This window comes from Humulus lupulus, chromosome 1 (assembly GCF_963169125.1).
Source record: "Humulus lupulus chromosome 1, drHumLupu1.1, whole genome shotgun sequence".
In the NCBI taxonomy this organism is placed as follows: domain Eukaryota; kingdom Viridiplantae; phylum Streptophyta; class Magnoliopsida; order Rosales; family Cannabaceae; genus Humulus; species Humulus lupulus.
The window spans coordinates 6,481,228-6,505,728 of record NC_084793.1 but is presented as its reverse complement, the minus strand read 5'-3'; the positions used below and the strand labels follow the sequence as shown (position 1 = coordinate 6,505,728).

Below are 24,501 nucleotides of genomic sequence, written 5' to 3'. Positions count from 1 at the left end.
ATAAGTATGCCTGAGATTAATTGATTAAGCATGTTGAATGCTATGTATCTGAATATTTGTTATATAATGAATGCGTGGTCTGCATTATTTGATTGAGAAATGCTTGACTTATGAGTCAATGGACGGCAATAGCGCTGAGCGCTAGTCGAAAAGCATTGACTTATGAATCAAGGACGACAATATCACTGAGCACTGGTCAAAAAGCATTGACTTATAAGTCAAGGGCGACAATAGTGCGGTGAGAGCTAGTCGATATGGTTAGTTCTAATCAGGAGTGAATCATAGGCTTGTCCGACCTAATGGTCATGGAAAACTAAAGCACTAGGTACACTGGGCCAACTCTAAGGCTGGTTATATAGAGGATAGGCTAATGGGCCCCGGGGTGACTTATTAGTCTCATATCCCAGGGCGCTGAGCCCCAGTGTGATTTATCAATCATGTGTTTTGGGCAACGGGCCCCAGTATAGTATGATTCATTAATCATTTCAATAGGGCAACTGGCCCCCATATGACGCTATAGTCATTTATACGAATGGTATGCATGCATGAGTATGGTTAGTACTGCTAGACATGCTTATTATTATTTGATAATATGTTATGAACTGCTTATAAGCAAGTATACGTTTTCTTGCTGAGCCTTGGCTCATGGGTGCTACGTGGTGCAAGTAAGGGGAAATGGAAGTTGGACCAGCCATAAGTTGGAGAGCTTTGGTGGCGATATGTACATATGCGGTAGCTTGACCACCATGGCCAAGGTTGTTCTGAGGAACTAGGGTTAAACTTTCCGCTTAGGCCGGCTGGTTATAATTACCCTTTTGAAACTGTAAACAACTTTATAAACGTTTATTATGGGATCCCATGTACAACTTAACGTTTTAATGAAATACCTATTCATTTTGATCGAAATTTTTAATCATAAATCATTAATCACGTTCAGTTACACGATTATGGCCAAATAACTCGTCTAGGGAGTTTAGCATTATTTAAAATACACAGCGTAACAATCTTGGCTAACTAGGGTGTTACTGTAGTAGTCCCCAAAAACATGATATCTCGTGTTCTCTTATTTCCATCACATAGACATTCTGAGAGAAATTATATAATAGCTTTCAGTTAAGTTAGTACTTCTACTCTTATGTTTATATTCTTTTTTATTAATCAAATGGAAATAGAAACATGTCTTAGGTTTTCCATTCATGCACTTATAGTAACATGATTAGGTTCTCAACTTGTGTTAGAAATATTATTATTTATGCATGTTAGGATTGTATCAAAAACTCTAACACTAAGTGGATAACATGAAGTAGATTATAGACGTGACAACCACACAAATGTAGAGGTTGCATTAAACTAAGAATAGTGTTAGTGTTAGTACTAAATTTCCCATCTTGACATTTAAGTCAACAGCTTTCACTCTAATGAGTGTTCTCTTCTCTAAGATTAATTAGTAGTATTGTAGTAATATGGTACTAGAACTACTTGAGGTAGGTTAGGCCAATCGACAAAATAATTTATAGTATTTTGTCCTTGTATATATACACATGTCCATTATTGGTTTGGTTTAAGTAGAATGTAATTGTAATAGATTTATAGTATGTTGTGGGTTGGGTTGGGTTGGGGAATCATAATGTTAATAAATTGGATTGAATGGAGTGGGGAACCACTAAGCTTTTATGAGCACCAAATCATGGACTCATGGTCGGATGCACACACAACAGCCTTGAACATATCATCCATGTATTGAGTATTGTAACACTAGCAATGTCATGTTGACATTCATTTTAGCAATGGCCTATTTTTAGGTGTTTTGATAAAATGGTCTATTTTTAAGGTAATTTTATACTCTAGCCTAGTTTTAATAATTTTTTGTAAAATTGTCTCTCATAATTTAGACAACTAATAAAAACATTAGACATGTGGTCGAAAAATTCAAACAGTCGGTCGAAAATTTTAGACAGGTCGAAGTTTAGACAAATGTCATTTTGCAAAAAATGATCAAAAGTAGACCAGAGTGCAAAATCATTTAAGAAAAAAGAGGTCATTTTTACCAATTTCTCTTAATTTTATACATGTTAACGAGGTTAAAAGATTAAACAAACAAGTTGGCATAAACCGATACAAATTTTTTTTTCTAGCATATAGAGGAATAGCCTCTATGTTATCTTCTTAAATTTTGGAATTTTCAGTGTGATGCTGAATTATACGTGGTTTAAAAAATTACTCTTTGAACTATATAATATAACAATTACAATTAAGTCCTTGTATGTGATTTTTTTTAACCAATTATTTATGAGGCTATGGTTTGATATGCACAATTTTTATTATTTATTGTTTGCTATTAAGAGAGAAAAAGAAAAAGAGAGAGAGATTGAGATGTTATGTGTTTTATATTTTTTGTTCTTTTATATTACCATTTTGGTAATGCCTTACAATCTTTTCCTCTACAATTAGTCAAAATAAAAAAATCACATACAAAGATTTAATTAGTAATGTTTAATGATATTAGAGACTTAATTGGTATATTCTATAATTTAAAGATATAAGTTTGTTAAACTATGTATAATTCAAGGACTGTCATGCTACAACTTATGAAGAATAAATAAATATATGTATATATTTATACATGAATATATCTGAAACAATTGACCAATATGAACAGAAATTCATATAATCCTGACCATTGAGAACAATAAGAGAATGGAGACTATAAAAGCAAATAAAGGCACTACATTATAAGAGGTAGAGGAAGTACTTCCTTGAACCTTTCTCTTGTTGTTTGCTCTTTTAGATTTTTTACCCAACTTCACACCATCAAAGAACAAGTGAACTCCAGGATCTCTCATTTCCACTTTACTGTCAGACAGAAGAGAGTTGGTAGCTCCCTGAATGTTGCTGTTTATGTAAATGTTAATGCAACAACATTCATGGGACTCAGATCCATCGCCTCGACTCAGCGAAAACCTCGCACCGGTGTTCTTCCCTTCGAGGTTGATACGTTCAGAGAATTCAGGGCCAGTTTCTGAGAACATTATGAGAGTTGAGCTGAGGCTTCTTGCTCCTGTTTGGAATGAAAGAAAATTTCCCCTTGAATAGTAAACTCTACCTATCAATGGTTTCTTTGCTTGTACTAAGCGCTTGGTATATATGTTTACTTTACCAATGGTATGACTATAGAGACTCTCTCTTTTGCTTTTTCAACAACCTTTGTTGAAAGACAAATAAAAAACAAAGTATTACATTGACTGAGATTCTTCTTTTTGGATCAATTCCATTAACTTTTTTCCACGGTTATTCTGCAAGAACCACCAAAAGCCCTCGTAGAATAACTTTTGGCCCAGGCCTTGGGGCGCAGAATCTGCTATTTTGCTTACAAAGTTGGCTATTCATAGATTTTGAACAGAAAATTGAATGACAATCACTTGAAGATGACACATAAACGACTGCCTTGTATTTCACAATCTTACAGTGTTTGGTCTCTCAAGTCCTACTTCAGTGGTACACTTTCATTTTCAAATTATAATATAGTTTGAAACTAAAAGTTCGATTATACTAGTCCTAATCTGGTTTTCTTTGCTTTAATTCATGTGCAAAGCTCTAAAGAGAGTAAAGACTTCAAAATAAAATGGCTTGCCAAATTCAGAACAGGATAAAGGATGTAAAAATAAAGGAAAATGAGAAGACAAATTCTGGGTTCCCTCCATTACTCGGGGCTTATGAACGAGCCAAAAATGAAAATTCCAACTCTTTAAAAAATTACAAATTGGCAGTACTTCACAAATTATACAAGTCAGAAAAATAACTGAAGAACCATTTTTCCATATGAACCTTATCTTTATTGCTTTCCTACTTTTCCTAAAAGGCACCTTGCTGAAAACCTGTCACGCCAATGATGAAATTGTTAGCAAACCTAACAGAAATTTTTGTCACAGTAGTCACAATTATGATGCATCATAGTATAAATAGTTTGGCTCAGAACATCGGAGAGAATGAAACAAAATTCTTGCACCCGAACCTGATTCAATGTTTCCAACTCGGTAACACTCTTCAACAAACAAGAAAATAATCGGAACTAGGACCCTTAGGATATCATGGCCAATCCGCAGACACTTTTTCACTGATTGTAGAACCAAATTGCGGACCACCCTTGCGGTAGCAGGTAAGAAATTCAATAGGGTATCCCTTCAGCTTATGTGGCATGAGTCCGAGATCGTTGAAAGTCAAAGCTGCACCCAATAATACCATAAGAGGAATTTAGAAAAAAACTAAAACGCAGTAGGAAAATCAGCAAGAAGAAAGAACCAAATCATTATGCTAAATAGTATTGCTATTACCATTTTCCGACACAACTGTATCTGAAGTTTGAGCAATGATCTGATCTAGGTTGAAGATCTCAGGATTTGGTAATGGGAAGGGAACCTTCTTAAGTAATATTTCTCGTGGCATTGCCATGGCCTGAAATTATAAAACAAAGCATATGCATTATATGTACACGTATCCAAGGCACTATAAGGGGAAAAAAACCCCATGTAGTCTTGTAACGAAAAAAGTCTTATATTGGCATATTTCCTTGTGGTATAAATATATGAAGTTATGTTGACATTTATCAAGAGGTTATATGTTTACCTTTGCAATAGGAACAGGAAGTGATACATAGCGAGGATATTCACGAATCGTCTCAAACATGAGCTCTGCCTGCATTTCATTAACCGAGTTAAAAAAAAAACACACACACACAAAAAAAAAAAAAAAAACGCTAACGCAATGCATGGAAGAGATGAAGATAAGTAATTACTAATTCGTGCACTGTAAATATATCTGGCCCACCAAGTTCATAAACTTTTCCCATACTGGTACCATCATCTTTCAAGGCAGCAATAATTGCAGCAGCTACGTCAACAACGTATACAGGTTGAATTCTGAAAATAATTCATTGAAAAAACATCCACTTAGGGGAAGCAAAGAGAGGATGGAAGCATACAAGTATCCAAGTCATAATTGACATGTACTTAACAATGGAAAATTTAAGTAATAACATCCATATTGTTACACTGAACACGTACTTGGTAGATCCACCCCCAATGAGGGGAAGAAAGCTATACTTTTTAGCAAATTCTGCCCACCGGTTCAAAAGTCTATCCTCTGTGCCAACCAATGCAGCAGATTTCAGAATTGTGGCCTGTTATAAATTTTAGGAAAGATGTTATTGACCAAAGATAACTCACAAGTTTGAATATACAGTGAGCAACAAGTCTCGGTATATATATAAATATATAAAAACTGTAATTCAAACATTTTTGTGTACTTTAATATTACAGTGCTACGAACTGAACATACATACAGCCAGTATTGACCATGAAAAAACAATTATCACGAATCTCTACCTCAGGCATTTCTCTCATTACAGCCTCTTCCGCAGCAGCCTTAGCTCTTAGCATTCTCGACGGAGATGAAGCAGAAGCCCCTAAACAAGAAACTTGGAGGAATCTTGCAATACCACCATGTTCTTTAGCAATCTGTAGACATTATCATTATCACATTACCACTAAAGGATACAGACATTTATTTATAATCATCTTTACTAGGATTTTTTTTCTTTTCCAGGCTGGGACAACTATACATGAATTGGACTTAATTAAAAGCAGCAGATAGAGAGGGAAAAAAACAAAAACACAAAGACGACACATAAACCATGTAAATTCATTGGTGGGGGTACAAATAATATTGAATGGATTATTTTTCATTCCTAAAAATAAGATACTCTTTCACGTGAGGAGATGCAGGTAACAAAAACAATTACAAAACGTATGATATCCATGTTCCAGTCTGTGTTAATTTTGAGAAGGGGGAAGGTTCTTCATTAAAGCTTATAAACCTACCGTTGCAAGTTGTTCAGCCATGAAATGGTTTACTTCTTCAAAGCTGTAATTCCTTGTTTCATAATCCTTTCCTGCCAATAAATACAAGTACTAAGGATGATTTCATTTGTGCAAGTGAAGCAATAAACTTCAAAAGCAAAAAAGATGCATACCAATAAGGTTAACAACTACATTAGCTTTTGCCATCACAGCTTTGACTGAGCTTTCATCTCTTGGATCGTATTTCATTGGCACTATCTGTGATAGAAAACCATCGGAAGATAAGCAGCTTAGCATACTTAAATAAAAATTCAAAAGCAATTCCAGTAAGAAAAAAATTGTCCAATGTCTATAAAAATTATCCATATAATACTCGACGTCTCAACCTGTCCCAAATCCCCCATCAGCTTTAGATGACGATGAGAATCTTCAGAACCCCGGAAAGGAACTAGAACTTGAGATCCCATCTTAGCTGGTTAAGAAGTGAAGAATCAGCACAAAAATGCATTGAAAAGATATAATTTTTGAACAATCAAGTAAGGTCTGTTCCAAAATTATGCCCCTATCAATAGAAGAAATAATATTAAGACCCAGTTTACCAAGTTGTTGCACCACATAACGACCAAGAAACCCAGTTGCTCCAAAGACTGTAGCCACTATGCCACTGAAACACAAAATAAATAATAAATATACAAAAACTTATATACCAGACTATGCATTAACACAATGGTGGTGGGAAACGTTTACTTTCCAAAACTACTGTAGCTTGTACCCAAATCAATACTGAAAAAATTGCCTAGACTTTAACAACTAATGAGAATTTCAGGGTCAATATGAGAAATGGATAGTTTTGTTCTATGAAGGTACATTCCAAAAGAGTTTTGCATTGAAAAGCAATTTTATTTGCTCAATTGTTCGTCCATATTGATCGTTCTATAAACCACGTCCAGATAACAAAAAAAAAGGGGACTTTTCTCTTTCCTACATTTTCTCAGAACCCAAACGTGCATTTAACTCAGACTTCCAACTCTTACATTCTTCATTTGAAATAACGAAAATCAGCATTACCTAACAGATGATCTTCCACCAGTCCCCTTCCGAACAAGGTGACCGATTCCCTTTGTGGCAAGGGTAGATCCATACCTCGGGTGTTCAGCTCCATAATCTACACAAAATCAACCACGACGCTCAATTAAATGAGAATTGGGATCGTAAACCCTAGAGAGATAGAAGAAAGAGTGCGTACAGTGATCGTAGAGAGGGTAGATAGACTTGAGCGAGGAGATTGAAGGCGAAGGGCTCAGAGAGCTTTGCCCTAAACGCCTGGCCACGGCCTGCATCGTGCTGGTGCTCGACTACTGCAGTCGCGAGGAGAGAGAGAGAGAGAGAAAGCTCTGAAACAAAGGGCCGGAAAGATGCGAAGGAAGAAGATGAAAGCCAGGGAGGACTGTATGAGCTTGAGCTGAGCCCAGTTTGGTTCGTGTTGGTTTGTGGGCTTCCCATTTGGAACAATTGGGCCTGGACCTCAACCGTCGTATACTTTTTTTTTTTTTTTTGAACAAAAGGAAAACTTCATTCAAAAACTAAGCAAGATACAAAGCAAAACAAGAAACAACTGCTACAAACAGCCACACCACAGCCTGCGAAAACAGCAGCTGCACTCAACACACCACTACCAACCCTTTACAACATTGAGAATATAATTGTCCCTTTTACTAGGAAAAAGGCAACTCAGACCCAAAACTCTATATTTGACAATCTTCCTAATTTCTAAGCTAAGACTACTAGCTGAAAAACAAGCATACTCAAAAATACACTTGTTTCGATTTTTCCAAATAAAGTACAAAGTGGCAGCAAAAACAGCATTAATGACTTGGTTCTGCAGTGAATTGATCGCTGTCATACACCAAACCTGAAGCTCCAAATAGGATTTCGGCCACTGAAATATACCCAGCCAGCAATTAACTTCCCCAAATAATTTCCTAGAAAAGATGCATTCCATAAACAAGTGGCTGTGAGATTCATTTGCTGAAGCGCAAGCAGGACAGATAGTAGAATGGATGGGCAAAATGCGACTCAGAAGATCTCTAGTAAGCAGATGGCGGTTCAGAATTTGCCAATAAATGAATCTATGCTTGGGCACAATCAGCTTATTCCACACTGATCTAGCATAAGAAACTTTCTGGGCAGAAACAAGAGAAGAGTAGAAAATTTTGGCACGAAACTTACCTCCCTTTTCAGCTTGCTTCAATGTAGAAGTATCAATTATCTGACTAAGCCTCAGTAGCTTCTTAAAATACCAGCTCATGTCATGTTTAAAAGGGACAGTCCAAATAGAATGATCCTTAAGATAGACAGAGTTAATCCACCTAACCCAAAGGCAGTCCTGTTTATTTGAGATTGCCCATAAACACTTCGCCATCAAAGCCATATTCCATTTCTTACCTTCTCGAAATCCAATACCACCCAAATTCTTAGGAAGACAAACTTTCTCCCAAGAAGGGATATGAAGTTTGCTCCTGTTACCATTGACACCCCAGAGGAAGTCACGACAACTTTTGTCTATGGCTGCTGTGATCTTATAAGGCAGAATGAATAAGCTCATCCAAAAATTTCTGATACCAAGCAAAACTGAGTGAATTAGTTGAGCACGCCCAGCAAAAGACAGATTTCTACTCGCCCAACAATTGAGATTTTTATTCAGCTTATCCAAAATCACCCCACAATCTGACGCTTTCCATTTAGTAGGACGAAGTTGAACTCCCAAGTATTTCAAAGGAAAAGAACCTTCCTCTATTTGCATCAACTCAAGAATCTTCTTTTTATTGTCTTCTTTAACTCCTCCAAAGTATATATGGGATTTGGATTTGTTCGCTGAAAGACCTGTAGAAGAACAGAATTTCTTGAAAGCATCTTGAATATGAGTCACTGAACTGAGATTGCCCTTACAGAATAATATCAAGTCATCTGCAAAACACAGATTAGTCAACCCAAGTTGCTTACACAAAGGGTGAAAACCAAACCCTTTTTTACCAGAACTATGAGCCAATAATCTGGTAAGATACTCCATTATCAAAACAAACAAAAGGGGGGATATGGGGTCTCCTTGACGAAGGCCTTTTTCCCCTTTGAAAGAACCCTGAATCCTACCATTCATGAGGAGATAATATCTCGTTCTTTTTAAACACACCAGAATCCAGTTTATAAATCTAGACGGAAAACTAAGATGCTTAAGCAGCTCCTCCACAAAGCACCAATCAACAGTATCATATGCTTTACTAAGGTCAATCTTCATTATACACCTAGCTGAAATATGCTTCCTAGTATAACCTTTGAGGAGATCCTGAAAGATCAAAATATTATGCGCAAGAGATCTATTCTTTATGAATGCTCCTTGGTTGCTATGAACAAGGAGAGGAAGCACTTCCGAAAGCCTAGAGCAGAGCATCTTCGAGATACACTTATAAAGTGTATTACAGCAGGCAATTGGTCTGTAATCACTGGCTGATTTCGGGTCAGTCACCTTAGGAACAAGAGAGATCACTGTATCATTCAACGATGGAGGCAAAGCACCATCCTGGAAAAAAGCTAACACAGACCGAGTAATATCTTCTCCAATATACTCCCATAATCCCTTGTAAAAGCCTGAACCAAATCCATCTAACCCAGGGCTTTTAGAAGAATGGATGCTGAAAAGTGCCTTCTTGACATCATTCTTACTAAAAGGCCGAATTAACCTGACTTGTTGCTCCAAAGACAGCCTTCTACCCTGGTTCAAACAAGTTAAATCAATACCCTCAGTGGCCGAACTACTACTCCCCATAAACTTCCTGAAATGATTGAGAAAATGCTCCACTACTGTTGAATAATCATCCTCAATTTTATCACCAACACAGAAAGAAGTAATCCTATTTTCCAACCTTCTTTTCCTCATAATAGCATGGAAGTACCTAGAATTTTCATCACTGAAATTGACCCACTTAATTTTACTTTGCTGCTTAAGAAAACTGGAGTACCTGTTCAGCATAACAGAAAAATTCTCTTGCTTCTGAGTAACAGCAAGCTGAAGCAGAATGTCAGAGGGTTTAGAAGCCAAAGCTTCCTGAGCTATATTAAAATCCTCCTTAGCCAACTTGTAATCCAAGACAACATCCCCCACCACTTCCCTACTAAATCTTTTTAAAACATGTTTGACCCGAAACAGCTTCTGCACAATCTTAGATAAACCACCTCCCGAATCTAAAGAAGAAAACCAGCTGTTCAGAACTGTCTCCTTGTAGCTTCTATAGGACATCCAGTGATTGCAATATCTAAAGGGTTTGAACCCCACCTTATTCAACTCCTGGCTTTTAATCACACAGTAGCTATGATCTGAAATATAGTCCCATTTGAAGCAAGCTTCAGATTTAGGGAAAATGTCCAGCCAATAGTCATTGATAAAAACTCGATCTAGCTTAGAATAAATTCGATCTCCAACTTCATGTTTATTAGACCAGGTAAAGTGCGCCCCAGAGCACTTGAATTCATCCACTTGGCCTAAAGCCAACCAATTTTGAGCATCAGAGAAATCTTTAGCTACAATTTGTCTCCCACCATTCCTATCATGGAAACTAAACATAGCATTAAAGTCCCCAAAAATAATCCAAGGGTGTTTCAAAGGACCAATACTAGCCAACTTATCCCATAGATGTTTCCTTTCCCCCATAGAATTACTACCATAGACTACTGTGGCATAGAAAACCTCCTGCTGGCCACAAACTTTAACCCTGCAATGGACTAATTGAGAGTCCTCAAGTAAAATTTCAACCTTCACAAACTTAGCTTGCCAAAGAACCAAAATCCTACCAGCTGTGATAGAACTAGAAAAATAGTCCCAGTTATGGAAGTTATTCACAAAAACCTCCTGAAGCTTCTCATTTTTCACCTTGGTCTCAAAAAGAGCACCAAAACCAACTTTATTCTCTTTACAAACATCAAGAATAGCTTTCTGCTTTTCTTTTTTATTCATCCCCCTCACATTCCACCCTATCATATTACAAACCTCCATCAAGAATTAGGTTTGAATTAGTGACCACTTGTCCACCCCCGGACTCAAGTAAAACCGCATAGCCATTACTTTCCTTAGTCTTAAATGGAGCTGCTACTACCTTGTTAGGAGCTGTTACTGTCTTGTTAGGAGCAGCCCCTGCCCGTGACCCTCTCCTTTTGGGAGTAATCCAATTGCCAGCACTGTCAACTCTGTCTGTTCCAACTAGCTGAGATGATATGCGAATACCCTGATCAGTTCTCTCCATTGACTCATAGTCCTTAGATAAGCTTTTACCCCGCTCTTCTGCATCAATACTAGTAGAAGTTTGCACTATGTTTTCTGGTATGGAAACTTCAGATTGATGCTCATGAACTGTCTCAGAACCATTAATTTCCTGATCTGACTTCTCTCCTTTCTCAACAGAGATTTTCTTTCGCCAAACCACTCCTTTTTCCTTGTTACAATTGGCCACTATATGCCCTAACTGAGTACAAGCTGTGCATTTAGAAGGGAGCCATTCATACTCAACCGATTGTTCCACTAACTGCCCCCGTTCATTGATAAAAGCAATACTGTTAGGAGGGTGATCTGAAATCTCCATATCCACCAAAACCCGAGCATATTTCACCATCTCTCTACTCTGGGTCACCTTATCCACCATAATTGGTTTGCCAATTGTACTCACTAGAGCACTAAGACTATTTTTTCCCCAATATTGCAAACCCAGACCATTCATTCGAATCCACACCGGGACAGACTTCACCATTCTCACAGAATCCATGTCTGTTGTCCAAGGGCGAAGGACAACAGGCTTCTTGTCGAAGTGTATGACTCCCGTTTCTAGAATTAGGTCCCGAGTAACTTCATCCCTAAAATTTACCAATGTAAAACCAGAGTGCATTCTTACTATCTTATCAACCCCTAGTTTCCCCCATACTCTTTTGACAAAACCTTCAAAAACTCTGAAGGGAGGGTTGGCACCAAGCACAATACATACTATAGCATTTTTCCAAAATGAGGCTTCAATCTCCACCTCCTCCAAGTCCAGACGAGCAACAATTTGTTCACCAACTTTCAAAGGTTCAGTATAAACCAGACGGGTAGAAGGGGTGAGAACCTGATTTGTTTTGAACTTACTCCAAATTTCCTTCGCAGAGTTCTGAAAATCGACATCCTCAACCTCTTCAGCCCAGTTCCCTGCTTTGGGCGAAGAGCGATTCAAAATCTCTTCAGTTCCACAATCCATCTCGAAATCGGCACATGGTTCATGAAACTCTTCAGCAGTAGTCAACTCAGGCTCCACTTCTTGGATCGAAGGGAGGTCTTCCACCGTCGTCTCATCGGAAACCGCTACTGGCTTCAATATTACTTTCTTCTTCCGACCCATGGGAAGAGAGAGAGGAATATCACACGCCTTTAAGGTTCTAACCGTCGTATACTTATTTTGTGCAAAAGTACCTACTTTTTGGTTGTGTTGGGTAAAAATTTTGTTTTTTAATTTTTTAAACACAAAAATAGAAATATTATTTTATTTTTATTTATTTATTTTTTAAAAATAAAAATATATTTGGTAACTATTTTTGTTTTTTTGTTTTTAAAAACAAAAAATAATAAATGTGTTTAATAACTTTTATATTTATTTTTGTTTAACATTACGAGGTGTTTATTTGAAGAAGAGAATAACAAATTTTGAAAGTGAAATAATTCTATTTTTAAAATTTAATAAATTATAATTAAAATTTAAAAGAATAATAAATAAAAATAGAGTTACCAAATACATTTTATGTTTAATTATCAATTTTTTTAATTAAATAAATAAAAAAACTATTTTTAAAAAAAATACGGTCTCCTAAAAATATAACTCACATATATCCTAATATCTACCAAACATAAACTACACATATACCAATACTGTAAAATTATAATGAAAAAATGTAAAAAATATATTATTTTTTTACAAGAATCGTCAAAAAAAAAAATTGTAAAATAGTTTTAAATTTCTCTTTCTTTTAGGAATTTTATTTACAAAAATAATGGACTCTTACAATAATACCTAACTACTAATATCGAAAATGAAAAATTTCCCACTTTCTTCTCTCTCTCTTAAACTTCACATTGTTTCTTTTTCTCTCTTTGTTCATTTTCATCTATTTTTTCATGTTTTTTACTGTAATTGTCAATTTACTAAGCTTGGTTTAGTGGGCATGCTTATTTATAGAGTATTGTCATAAGAAAGTATCCAAGATCACCTTAAGATGACTTATAACAATATTCTTATTTATATTTTTTATTTAAATATGAAAATTAAAGATACAACAAATTTCAAAAAATAGTATATTCTCCTACAAATTCTCAAAAAAATAACATTTACTTTTGCAAATCCTTACAAATACATATTGTCATGATTTGGAATCTTTTTTTTTATAATTTTTATGGTGTTTTTTTAAGAAATAATATGTTTTGTATTTGTTTATTTTAGCATGGTAGAGGTTGATTCCTGCAATTGATTAAACAGGTACCAGCAACCTGTCAAGAACAAAGAGAGAGAAAAGAGTTCAATTGGGAGCACCAGTGGGGTGTCAGCCAAAGGGACTCCCACGCTCAAGTTAATCAGATTGTCCTGAAAAATAACCGAAAAAGTAAAATAATAACGTAAGTAATAGTAAATAAGTGAGTGAAATGATAATCGAATGATGGCGGAGCTTGACAGCCCGGTCAGGTCAGTCTGACTAGTTTATGGTCAGGCGACAGCGGAGCCTAACAGTCTGGTCGGGTCAGTCTGACTGGTTTGTGGTCAGGCGACGGAGAAGCTCGATAGTCTGGCCAGGTCAGTCTAACTGGTTCGACTTGCTTGACAGGATCAACTCGATAGAATATTACCAATCAAAGAGAGTGTTCAGAGTAATCGTTATCAAATGCCCCTTTCTTCGCCCCTAGGGTCTTCCTTATAGTCATTTACTTTTCCATTGTTCATCCGCCTTCCTTATTCGTCTGATTTGCTCCAAATGAATCCTCTAGAAATTCATGGAAAATGTGCGCGTGTACCTTGACTGATTCAAGGTCCTTGACTGACTGGGTGTATTCGAATTCGGGTCCGGGTATCGATTGACCATTTTGGATGGTTCATTTAATATATGCGAGTCCATTTACATTGGTTTGAGCCTTATTGGCTAGTCAGGCTTGCTTATTGGGCCTGGCAGGCTAGTCTGCCTGCCTTGTTGGACTTTTTTAACACGTAGACAAATTTTGCCCACTAAAAGCATACACTTTATTTATGGGAAAAGTTGAAAACTACCCATTTTTAGGAGTAGTTAACTAAAATTAGACACTAAATATGTTTAGTTGAACTTTACCCATTATTATCATGAGATTTCCCAAATTACCCTTATTTGAGTATATGATTCTAAGTGTTGTTGTAATGTGTATTATATGTGTCATATTATAGTTAAATTAGAAATACATTCTAATTGTAGTGTGTTTAAGGAGAAAAAAAAAATGTAATTGAAGGGGTATAATGGGTACATTAATTAAAAATTTGGGTACTAAAATAAGAGTTAAAAATAGTGGGTAAAAATTAAAATGAATTATTTAAAATGAGTATAGAATCTAATTTCCACTTTATTTATTTTCTTTAGATATCATCTATCTTAAATAATCTACCATTTTTTTAACAAATAAAATATAAATAAATATGTGCAAATTTGGCAACTGCTATCTTATATGATATTTGATAATATAAATTTGTATATCATTTTTAAAGGATTGTGACCCTCCTCCAATTTGTTTGGCAGGCCGAGCTTGTGAGAATTTTTTGTGTTAAACTCAATAATCAACTTAAATTGAAGAGGCCGAAGTTATTATTTCTAAATTAAAAATTTGGAATCAAGGTTTTAAAATGACAAATTTGAATATTTTTGATAAATAAAAAAATACATATAAAAATTTAATACAATCTCAAATATTAATTTATATAAAAAAAAATTAAACATATAATAAACTTATTTTTATCTTATATAATTTTAAGACATTAGAAAAATTCATTTTAAAGTCAAAATATATAATATAATAATAAAAAAATTAAAAATTAAAAATAAATACTTTATAGAAATTTAGGGTATAGTTTTGTGCTAGTCTTGCAAAAGATTTTTACCCTTTTTTATTTTATTATTATGGTACAAACATTTAACTATAAATTTGGTAATAAGATTCATTAATTAAGAATATTGAATTGGTATGTATGGAGTTATTCTCTATTAATGGTTGGAGAGAGATCCTTTGTCCATTGTGAATAATCATATTCTTAAGCAAAAAGAATTGACTCATTCAATTAAACTCAGCATAAGAGACTCCATAGTAAATTCATTCATTATTTAATATGTTGAATAAAAAGATCATAATGAAATTTCATTCATAAGTGGGAGTTTTCATTCACATTAAGAAGTTCATTCTCCACTAAATATCAATAATTTTACATGTAAAAAATATCTGACCATTCAGCTCAGTTGCAATTAAAAATTAAGACATTCCCACTAAGGTTGAGCATCAGTTGGTTTGTACAATTTATTTCTATTCTAAATTTCAGATTTTAATTTTCGATTCAAATTGGTGCGATTTAAAAATCGACCGACCTACGTACAACACTAAAAAAACCGATCGATTTAAACCGCAGTTCGGTAAGTTAAAATTGCCCAAACCAAACTTAATTTTCTTTATTTTTTAAATAATTTTAATAAAAAAATAAGTTAAAAAAATGTAAATTATTGGAATTCATTTTTTTAGTTTTTTTTAATATAAAATTGATTCATATAATTTGTTAACTTAAAGATTTTAACTTTATGATTTGTTACATTGTTAATCTAAACACATGGTTACATTGTTACATACACAAATTTACAACCTAACATATTCGGTTAGTTTCAGTTTCTACAGTTAGTTTGCAACCAAATTATAAGCTGACCGATTTAATGTTAATTTTCGCCAGAGCAGTTTCAGCGATTTTTGGTTCTGTCAGTTTCATTTTTTTCGGTATTCGGACAGTCAATTTGAGCCGTTTATTCAGTTTTTTAGATTTTTTGCACAGCCCTAATTGCCACTTTCAATTGGGATAAAGTTTGCATGTCAGTCAAACAATTTTTTTTTTACTTTTTTCTTTACCAAAGTGCCACAAAAACCAATTCATGAACAAAAGTTAGTTGAGGATGAGATGAAATGAAAAGTGAAAACATATCAAAGCTGAGACAATAGACAAATTCCTACAAAAATTTCCCCATGAATGAAAACATGGGGATGTGGATTAAGGGTAGAGGTAAAGTCTCTTTACAATTGAGCTTACAAAGAAGTTTATTATTCCATGAAGGTTAAAAAAGAAAAAAAGAAAAAAAAAAGGCCTAACAAGAAGGGAGCAAAGTCTCTAAAACTAGAAACTGCAGAACAAACCATTTGAGTTTTTCTTGACTAATTTCAGCTCTACAAGTACTCCTAACTGAATAAGAACTTCTTGCATCAACCTAAACACTACATTATTTGACAAAACAGCTCTCTTTCTCTCTCTCCTGTGGCTTTATTACCAACCTCCACCAACCCATCTTATTTACCCGTTTTATAAAGAAAAAGGAAAAAGAAAAGTATACCAACCTTGAATGAACTCAAAGTTTCTACTAGGGATGAATTTACCCCTCTTCATTTCGGAAGTAGAAACTAATTATTCAATGGGATTTTCTTTTCATAACAGGACACACACCTTTGTCCTTCCCCGTTTGTCTTTCAACTTGCCGAATGCAGCTGCAGCCACGTCTGATAACGATTGGTTGCTCTGCTCAAACCCCCGGCCTTCGGTTTGCTGGCGATTTGACATGCCATTTATTCTAAAAATCTGGCATGCCACTCGAACGTGATGAATATTCGGTTACCAATTTCAGAAACATGGATGACTTATCCTCTAGTAGTTTGATAGGAGTATCAAACTCTGCAACTCGACCTACAAACGTGTTGAAAACCAAGTTCAGCGATCACTTGAAACACCCAAAAAAGAATGTACTCATACTGATAAGTGAAGAATTAAAATAAACTTGCACTAACAAGTGTGGAACTGCATATAGTTTAAGTGCAAGACCAGTTTAGTAAAAGAAATGAAGTAAACTTACCATCACTGAGAACCAGAACAAGATCACTGTCGATAACAGTTGGGATACGATGTGCAATGGTGCATACGGTGCAATCCTTAAACTCTGTTCGTAAAATTTTCTGTATCAGATTATCCGTGGCCGTGTCAACTGATGCTGTTGCCTCATCAAGCACCAGTATCTTTGCCTGTTTAAGCAGAGCACGGCCTAGGGAAACTAGTTGTCGCTGTCCTACACTCCAGTTATCTCCATTTTCGAGCACTGCATTGGCATTAATGATCAGTCACTTAACTATCTACTTACGGGGATAGAGGAATGGACTATAAAATAAATATACCTGGTGAATCGAGTTTATGCTCTTTCTCGCGGATTATGTCTCCTAACTGGGATTTGTCGAGCGCCTATACCAAATTCAATCTCAAAGTCATCACACAAGGAATTTGAAAAATATACATATTGACATTGCTCTTTGTATGTGTAACTTATTCTTATTGCATAAATAAATGATTAGGAATAACCTCATTAAGCAAAAAAACTTGGATACCAAGTTATATAGAATTTTACTTGATTGAATATCAATAAAACAATTATTTGAATGGGTGAAAAACGAGAATATATAGAATATGCATAGTATTGCAAACCTGCCAAATTTCATGATCTGAATGCTCTTCAAGGGGATCGAGATTGTTCCTAATAGTCCCTTCAAACAAGGTAGGATCCTGGGGTATGATGCCAAGACGACTACGAAGATCATGCAGCCCAATTTTAGAAATATCAATACCGTCTATTATGATCTTCCCACATTCTGGTTCGAGCAGTCGAAATAATGCCTGAATCAAAGTAGATTTACCACTTCCCGTTCGTCCAACAATTCCGATCTTCTTTCCACCAGGGAAATTGCAGCTTACACCATGAAGCACCACAGGAAGGTTCTCCTTGTAACGAACCTTCAATGTGCAAAAAGAGACTGTCAGTAATTTCCACATTATTTTTACCCCCAATTGAAAATGTTAACACATCACACCAGGTAGTTCAAAAGCCCGACTGGCAGTGACAACAAATTGAACTGCCTAACAAGTGAAACAGAACTGCAAACCTTTAAATCAATCAGATCAATCGTTCCATTCTCTGGCCACGAAGTTGGAGGACGAGAATCCTCAATAATTGGTGGAGCTTCTCCTGGAATTTGACTGTATTGGTATATTCTTTCTATCGAAATAATTTTATTTTCAAGCTTGCAAAAGCTAAGTATCCAACGCGAGAGTCGTGCATTTAAATTAAGGCCATAAGTAACAGCAAGACCTGCCATGCCTGCACATAAGAAATAATTAGTGTTAGCAGTTAACACAATTATGAAATCATATCATTTTTCCTCGGACAGTGCCAATGCTTTTCTTTAGTTCGTAATGCACATAGAAGTAAAAAAATAAGCATAACAGAGGTGCATGCCATAAATAGTCCAACAGAGATTAAGGATCCAGCTCAAGCTTTCTCATCAATTTATTACATTTGGAATTCAACTAAATACCCATTTCATTTCATTTCCAGAGGTTAATCTTACTGTTTGACACTGTTACTACTCCAAGACAAAACATAATCCCTCATCGTAATCTAGACATGTAATCAACAATAAGTTACAAGACTTACTTGGATCGATAGTTCCTTGAGGAAAGCTCACGAGCAAAATCATGCAGAAAGCAAAGACAAAGGTGGAGAGTAGTTCCATGCGCAGGCATAACCATTCTATAGCAGCAAGACTGCAGAAGAATGGACGAGCAAAACAATCAAGAAGATAAAGGTTCCTCTTCACGAATCTTTTTTCTTGTCCGAAGCCTCGTATTGTTGCTGCTCCAGCAATTGACTCACCGAAAAGATGGAATACTGGAGATTTCTGGATGCTAACAATGCGAACCAGCTCCCTTGATGAAGCCATGTAGTATTTCTGCATGAGAACCATTCAGTGACCTTAGCAAAGAATTGGAACACCAAATTAGTTTTAAATGCGTGCTCACGTATGCATTGAAATTGATAGAAATAAAAATACAATTGGTGCAATATTCTTTCTCAGCTTTCTTCAAAGTAAGAGCTTTTACATTGCCAATTCTTGAAATATTTAAAATACCTGCATCCAAAGGCAAGCAATAGCCATAGGAATGACAAGAAGCAAAACTTGCCAAGTAACTGTTGTCATTACACCAACGATGCCAATAAGTTGTATAGTAGTAGAAGCAAACCCACCAAGTCTAAAAGGAATATCAAGATCCACTACACTTTGGTCAATAGACACCTGTATTGTAACAAATGATACATGAAATTAATCATATGCCATGCATTCACATAGAAAAGAGCAGTTGAAAAATGATTTTTTAGTGACAACAAAGAAGAACTTACACGATTCAAGATTCTTCCAGCAGGAGTAGAGTCAAAGAAAGACATCGGTGCTCTAAATACGCTTCTAAGCATCTGCAGAAACAATTTTTGCGCAGCTGCTAGACCAAATGTAGCTACCAGAACAGCTCTAACAAATATAAACCAGGAGCTCCCAAAAGCGAGCGCCATGTATACAAGAATAAGTACCATAGGACTCACTTTAGGATTGTCTCCTTCTGTTTGAGGATTTGCCCATGCCATCCACCAATTACTGGCAATCTGAAGGAACTGAAACAACGTTTGGGCAATAATTATAAGTGGAATCAATAACCCTTTATATGCTGCAGCCATGTACGACAGATAGACCTTCATGCTAACTCTTCCTCTAACTCTCTCCTCTTCCTGCACAAGCTGCTTTTTTCTAGAGCGTTTTGCTTTCTTTTTCTCTTTAATTGCTTTCTGCTCAGCAGCAGATACACCCTCTTGGACTTCCTTTGCCAAATTGTCAATGCTACTTCCGTCTGGATCAAGTTTTTTACCATCTGAAATAGATGCATTTTGAGACACATTTTCATCTGAATCCTCTGATGAGTGATTTGGGATATCCATGGCTTCAATTGCGTCGTGATGAGCACAGACCAATGTGTTAAAATCTGTTCCTGCTTGTAGAAGATCATCATACTTTCCTGCCTGTATGATGCGCCCTTCTTTAAGAACCTATGAGATACAACGAACATTAAAGATGAAACTTTGACACCAATGACAAGCCATTACGAAAGAAAAAAAAACTGATATGACATGAAAAATTGATACTATACAGATCTATTTAGAGACTGAGAAAATTTAGCTAATATATATTCTATAAGTAACACACACGTATAAAGCAGAGTGCGTACCAGGATCAAATCAGCAGCAGGCAGAAATTCAACTTGATGAGTCACAAAAATAACAGTTTTATCTGCTAATGCTGTCAAAATATATTCCTGCATTTCCATATTCAGTATTTAGCCATTTTTTTAATCTAAATTAAACTAAACTGTGGTATCAATCATTCAAACATGAAGTCTGACCTTAAACAAGTCTGAGCCAGTGTGTGCATCAACTGCACTAAAGGGATCATCAAGTAAATAAATGTCAGCATCTTGATAGAGTGCTCTAGCAAGCTGCACCCGTTGCTTCTGACCACCACTCAAATTTATACCCCTATCACCAATTATGGTCTGATCTCCATGTGAAAAAAGTTCAAGATCTTTTTTTAATGAACAAGCATGGAGAACATTCTTGTATTTTGGTTTCTCCATTGGGCTGCCAAAAAGAATATTCTCCTCTATATTTCCAGACTGTATCCATGCAGACTGAGGAACATAGGCAGCACTGCCACATATTTTTACCTACAAAGATTTAGAACAAGTAAGAATATGAAGATTTTATCAAACAAACTAAGAAGAAAAGATGACCAGCAAACCAACTGAAAACAAGTAATAGCAACTTACTTCGCCAGAGATTTTTGGGATTTCTCCGAGGATACAAGAAAGAAAGCTTGATTTCCCAGAGCCCACCATTCCACATACAGCCACACGCATTCCTCTCTCTACTTTCATTTGTATTCCTGATAATGTTGGCCTCGAAGAGATAGGATCCCAACTGAACATGCCATCTTTAATTTCTATGGTGGTGTTTGTCATACCTCGGGGAAGGGTAATGGTTGCATTTTCCTGCAATTCTTCTTCCTGTAGGAACCCAGAAATTCGATCAAGAGAAACTTTTGTCTGAGCCATCATTGACACCAAATCAGGAAAATTCCTAAGTGGTTCTTGAAGTATCCTGAAAGTGGCCAGAGCAGAAAGGACACCACCAGCAGTCAGCTGACCACCTAACAATATGGCAGTACCGAAAGTGATAGCTGAAACAAATATGGGAGAGCTCCAGAAGATGAATGTAATAAAAGCTTGCGAGTAGAGCGCTCTGCGCAGCCACTTGAACTCCACACCTCGCATCTCCTCTAACTTCAACCGGTACCTATCCTCCCAAGCTTGCAACTTGAGAATCCTCATGTTTCTTAGACACTCGGAAGTTTTTCTCATCCTTTCATCCTTGGCAGTCATCAACTTGTCTTGATATTCTTCCTGTACTTTGGCCAGTGGAACAGTAACAACTATGGATATAATGGTTGCAATCAATGTAGCGACAGAAGCAATGCCCACGTTCTTGTACAAAATTGCAAGAGCTAGAATGATTTGCATTGGAAGCATCCATATGTCATGGAGATACCAAGAGTAGTCCCCCACCCTCTGTACATCTACTGCCATGTAGTTCACTATCTCTCCGCTGGTGTGGTTTTGCTTGGCAGTGCTTGAGAGTCTGAGCCCCTTTCGGTACACCATTGCTGTCAGAGCTGACCTGACGTGCATTCCCAGAATATCCACCCCAAGATACCATTGCCTTGTTGTTAAGGTCTCCACCAGCTTTGCTGCAAAGAACGTTCCAGCAAGGATGTACCCTTCATGAGCAACAGTCTCTTTCCCTCCCAAGTAATCAACGAAATAGCTAATCATGTACGGACCCACATACGAAACAAGAGTATTCAAGCCGGCGAAGATGGCATTGCAAGCTGCTTCTTTCCAAAATGATTTGAGAATTGCCCATGCTAAAGATGGCTGTTTTGATGGATTTTCAGCCTTCAGTTTCTCCCAGTTTGAATTCAAAACTTTATAGTTAGTCTTGGCTCGATCCTTTGGCGCAAGGAGGGGAATGTCCTTGAGCTCCAGCGGTCTCTTTGCTCCAATTGACAGAAGAGGATTCAGCCATGAAAGTGTGGCCAAGCTAAACAGCCCAGCATCACCGTACGGAGTAACCTTTAGACACCCTGCTTCTTCTTCCATGAGCAACGGCTGCTGAAGATCAGAGTTTCTGCAAACTTGAATGCCTGTACTACCTCTAATAGCAACGAAGCAAAGAAAAGCTAGAGCTGGGGTTGAGGCCAAATTTGCCACGGCATGAGAAGGCAGCGGTTTTGAGCCATCGATTAGAAAACCTCTAGCATCAAAGTATAACGTACATAAACATACCACAAACGACAGAGACCACCATACCCTTAGCAACAATGGGAATTTCTCAGACACCTTGAACTTACAATGCAGAGCTGAAAAGCTCAAGACAAACCAAGCTAAGCCTTGTGCAGCCGGTAACCAAATCACAGACCAATTCACAAGCTTTCCATTCACGGACTCTCTTATTAAACCAACCCCATCAAACCCTAGCACCACAACCTGAACAAACAACACAAAGAAGCAGCAGGAAACGGAGATTTTGAAGTCCGTACCGATCGTAACATCTCCAGTTTCTCCGTCGACTCCACTGTTGCGCTGAATTGGGTTGCCATTCGCAGTCGAATCATCCTTAAGCAGCCGAATTCGACCCGCGCAGACAAAAATCTTCCTGGCGGAGACGATGAATAGGAAAACGAGAAGTAGTGTGAGATTGATGCAAATTGAAGCGAGCTCCAAAATGGGAAACCCTTGTAACGAGCTGAAAAAGGCAATCGGCGTTTGTGGTTCCGGCGACGAAGACGAGATTCTATGAAGCAAAAGCTCGATACCCATTATCGAATACGGCAACTTGGTGAATAAGACGATTGAAAATAGTGAGTCGGTGGCGAGCTAAGCGAGAGAGATCACACCGTTTATCATAAAAGGGCATTTCACCATCTGGGTTTTGCGCAGCAATGAACGCGTATGTGGAGATTAGAACCTGAAGACACATTGCACATAGAAACAAAAAGCTTTTTTGTGAGCTCGAAACTCGAAGAGAAATTCATACACATACACATATTATATTCTATATATATATATACGTCTATATAGAAAGAGAAAATATTCTGTACTCTCCCTTTCTACCCTGTTTTTGAGTTATCGTCAAGAATAGAAAGAGACAAACAGATGAAGAAAAAATCAAAACAATATAAAATCAGATACGAAACCTTCGAAACAAAAATCCAAAAACAAAACAGCAAAAACTGACCTTTATGGTAGCCAAGGTGAGAGAGTCTGTGATAAATATGAACCAGAAAGAGAGAAAGAGCAAGAAACCCAAAAAGAAAGCTCTGCGTTTCGCGCTATCTACAGAGACCACAGAGTCACAACTTCTACAAACTCAACAACACAAGAGAGGTATTTCAACGACGACGATGATAATCAGTACTCTTCTCCAACCAACATTTTCACACTTCTAGAGAGAGAAAGAGAAGAGAGAGAGAGAGGAGAAAAGGGTGTGTCTCTTCTTCTCTGTTTTATAGTGAAAAATGGTTAAAAACTTGGCTACACTGCCGTGTGACGAGTGTGTTGTTAACGAGGAGAGAAAGAGACTGTGAATCAGGGGGGCTCAGATGTAAGAAAAACTTATATAAGGACAAAACATAAAATATTATAAATAAAATAAAACAGTCACTAAAGTCTCTTTCTTATTACAAATTTTATTTTCTACGTACAAATACACAGATACGTATATATATTTATATAATATATGTACTGGCAAGTGTATAATAAAAAAAAAGAGAATATAATCTTGTATTGTAATAATAATAATTAAAAAAAAGAATATTATTATTATTATAGGTGCTGTTATTATAGATCAGATCATAGAAGAGATCTCATATTTTCTTTACCCAAAGAAAAAGATTAATAAATAGTTATTGGTGTTCAATTAATTAACTAATATAAATATATTTTTTTTATAAATTACATTAACTATTTACTGAATAAATAAATAGAAGAGCATTGATTGAGCCAACCAAGCCATAGGGACCCCTTTTAAATGAGCATAATAATGTTCTTGTATTTAATGTTAAAAACCAACCTCAAATTTGAGACCACTACCATTTTACTCATTATGAAAACATGTTAAAACTCCAAAACCCAAAACAGAACAAAAAAATCCCAGTAATATTTTCTATTCACAGACTTTACACACACTTGTCCACCACTCATAGGTTGGTAAATTATCATTATATCATATACTTTGTTCCATGTTAGGTTGAATTTATTGCATGCAAGATGTTCACACTACTTTTTCAGTAGAGAATTGCTAAGGTTTGGTTGGTTCGTGATTGAAAAATTAAATTTTTAAA

At 36.2% G+C, this 24,501-nt stretch overlaps 5 protein-coding genes across 5 annotated transcripts; all 5 read right to left on the bottom strand.

The window, feature by feature from the left end:
* Nucleotides 1-2,663: 2,663 nt before the first annotated feature.
* On the bottom strand, nt 2,664-3,029 carry LOC133782053 (uncharacterized). Its single transcript, XM_062221553.1, has one exon. The coding sequence runs from the start codon at nt 3,027-3,029 to the stop codon at nt 2,664-2,666; it is 366 nt and encodes a 121-aa protein (XP_062077537.1).
* A 643-nt stretch (nt 3,030-3,672) lies between these two features.
* On the bottom strand, nt 3,673-7,282 carry LOC133784122 (NADH dehydrogenase [ubiquinone] 1 alpha subcomplex subunit 9, mitochondrial). Its single transcript, XM_062223618.1, has 13 exons — nt 7,102-7,282; nt 6,924-7,020; nt 6,455-6,519; nt 6,242-6,327; nt 6,029-6,113; nt 5,877-5,947; nt 5,382-5,513; nt 5,061-5,176; nt 4,793-4,916; nt 4,624-4,692; nt 4,332-4,452; nt 4,013-4,223; nt 3,673-3,875 (listed from the first exon to the last, which is right to left on the bottom strand). The coding sequence occupies exons 1-12, from the start codon at nt 7,193-7,195 to the stop codon at nt 4,087-4,089; spliced, it is 1,197 nt and encodes a 398-aa protein (XP_062079602.1). The 5' UTR covers nt 7,196-7,282; the 3' UTR covers nt 3,673-3,875; nt 4,013-4,086.
* Nucleotides 7,283-7,527: 245 nt separating this feature from the next.
* Nucleotides 7,528-10,863, bottom strand: LOC133781185 (uncharacterized). Its single transcript, XM_062220543.1, has one exon. It carries the CDS (start codon nt 10,861-10,863, stop codon nt 7,528-7,530), a length of 3,336 nt encoding a protein of 1,111 aa, XP_062076527.1.
* A 25-nt stretch (nt 10,864-10,888) lies between these two features.
* On the bottom strand, nt 10,889-12,271 carry LOC133780049 (uncharacterized). Its single transcript, XM_062220125.1, has one exon. It carries the CDS (start codon nt 12,269-12,271, stop codon nt 10,889-10,891), a length of 1,383 nt encoding a protein of 460 aa, XP_062076109.1.
* Nucleotides 12,272-16,133: 3,862 nt separating this feature from the next.
* LOC133784111 (ABC transporter C family member 5) lies at nt 16,134-23,644 on the bottom strand. Its single transcript, XM_062223614.1, has 12 exons — nt 23,397-23,644; nt 20,870-23,126; nt 20,447-20,767; nt 20,273-20,359; nt 19,398-20,093; nt 19,129-19,293; nt 18,654-18,948; nt 18,103-18,317; nt 17,648-17,953; nt 17,344-17,407; nt 17,028-17,267; nt 16,134-16,861 (listed from the first exon to the last, which is right to left on the bottom strand). The coding sequence occupies exons 2-12, from the start codon at nt 22,976-22,978 to the stop codon at nt 16,749-16,751; spliced, it is 4,611 nt and encodes a 1,536-aa protein (XP_062079598.1). The 5' UTR covers nt 22,979-23,126; nt 23,397-23,644; the 3' UTR covers nt 16,134-16,748.
* Nucleotides 23,645-24,501: the final 857 nt, after the last annotated feature.

What these genes read in the sequence shown, in the direction of transcription:
- LOC133782053 (XM_062221553.1), bottom strand. Translation starts at nt 3,029, where the DNA reads ATGTTCTCAGAAACTGGCCCTGAATTCTCTGAACGTATCAACCTCGAA.
- LOC133784122 (XM_062223618.1), bottom strand. Translation starts at nt 7,195, where the DNA reads ATGCAGGCCGTGGCCAGGCGTTTAGGGCAAAGCTCTCTGAGCCCTTCG. An exon ending in ATTGGGGGTGGATCTACCAA is followed by an intron (nt 4,917 to 5,060) that starts GTACGTGTTCAG and finishes AATTATTTTCAG; the next exon opens with AATTCAACCTGTATACGTTG. An exon ending in TACAGTTGTGTCGGAAAATG is followed by an intron (nt 4,224 to 4,331) that starts GTAATAGCAATA and finishes TATTGGGTGCAG; the next exon opens with CTTTGACTTTCAACGATCTC.
- LOC133781185 (XM_062220543.1), bottom strand. Translation starts at nt 10,863, where the DNA reads ATGAATAAAAAAGAAAAGCAGAAAGCTATTCTTGATGTTTGTAAAGAG.
- LOC133780049 (XM_062220125.1), bottom strand. Translation starts at nt 12,271, where the DNA reads ATGGGTCGGAAGAAGAAAGTAATATTGAAGCCAGTAGCGGTTTCCGAT.
- LOC133784111 (XM_062223614.1), bottom strand. Translation starts at nt 22,978, where the DNA reads ATGGGTATCGAGCTTTTGCTTCATAGAATCTCGTCTTCGTCGCCGGAA. An exon ending in CTGGAAGAATCTTGAATCGT is followed by an intron (nt 19,294 to 19,397) that starts GTAAGTTCTTCT and finishes GTTACAATACAG; the next exon opens with GTGTCTATTGACCAAAGTGT. An exon ending in TTGCTTGCCTTTGGATGCAG is followed by an intron (nt 18,949 to 19,128) that starts GTATTTTAAATA and finishes GTTCTCATGCAG; the next exon opens with AAATACTACATGGCTTCATC.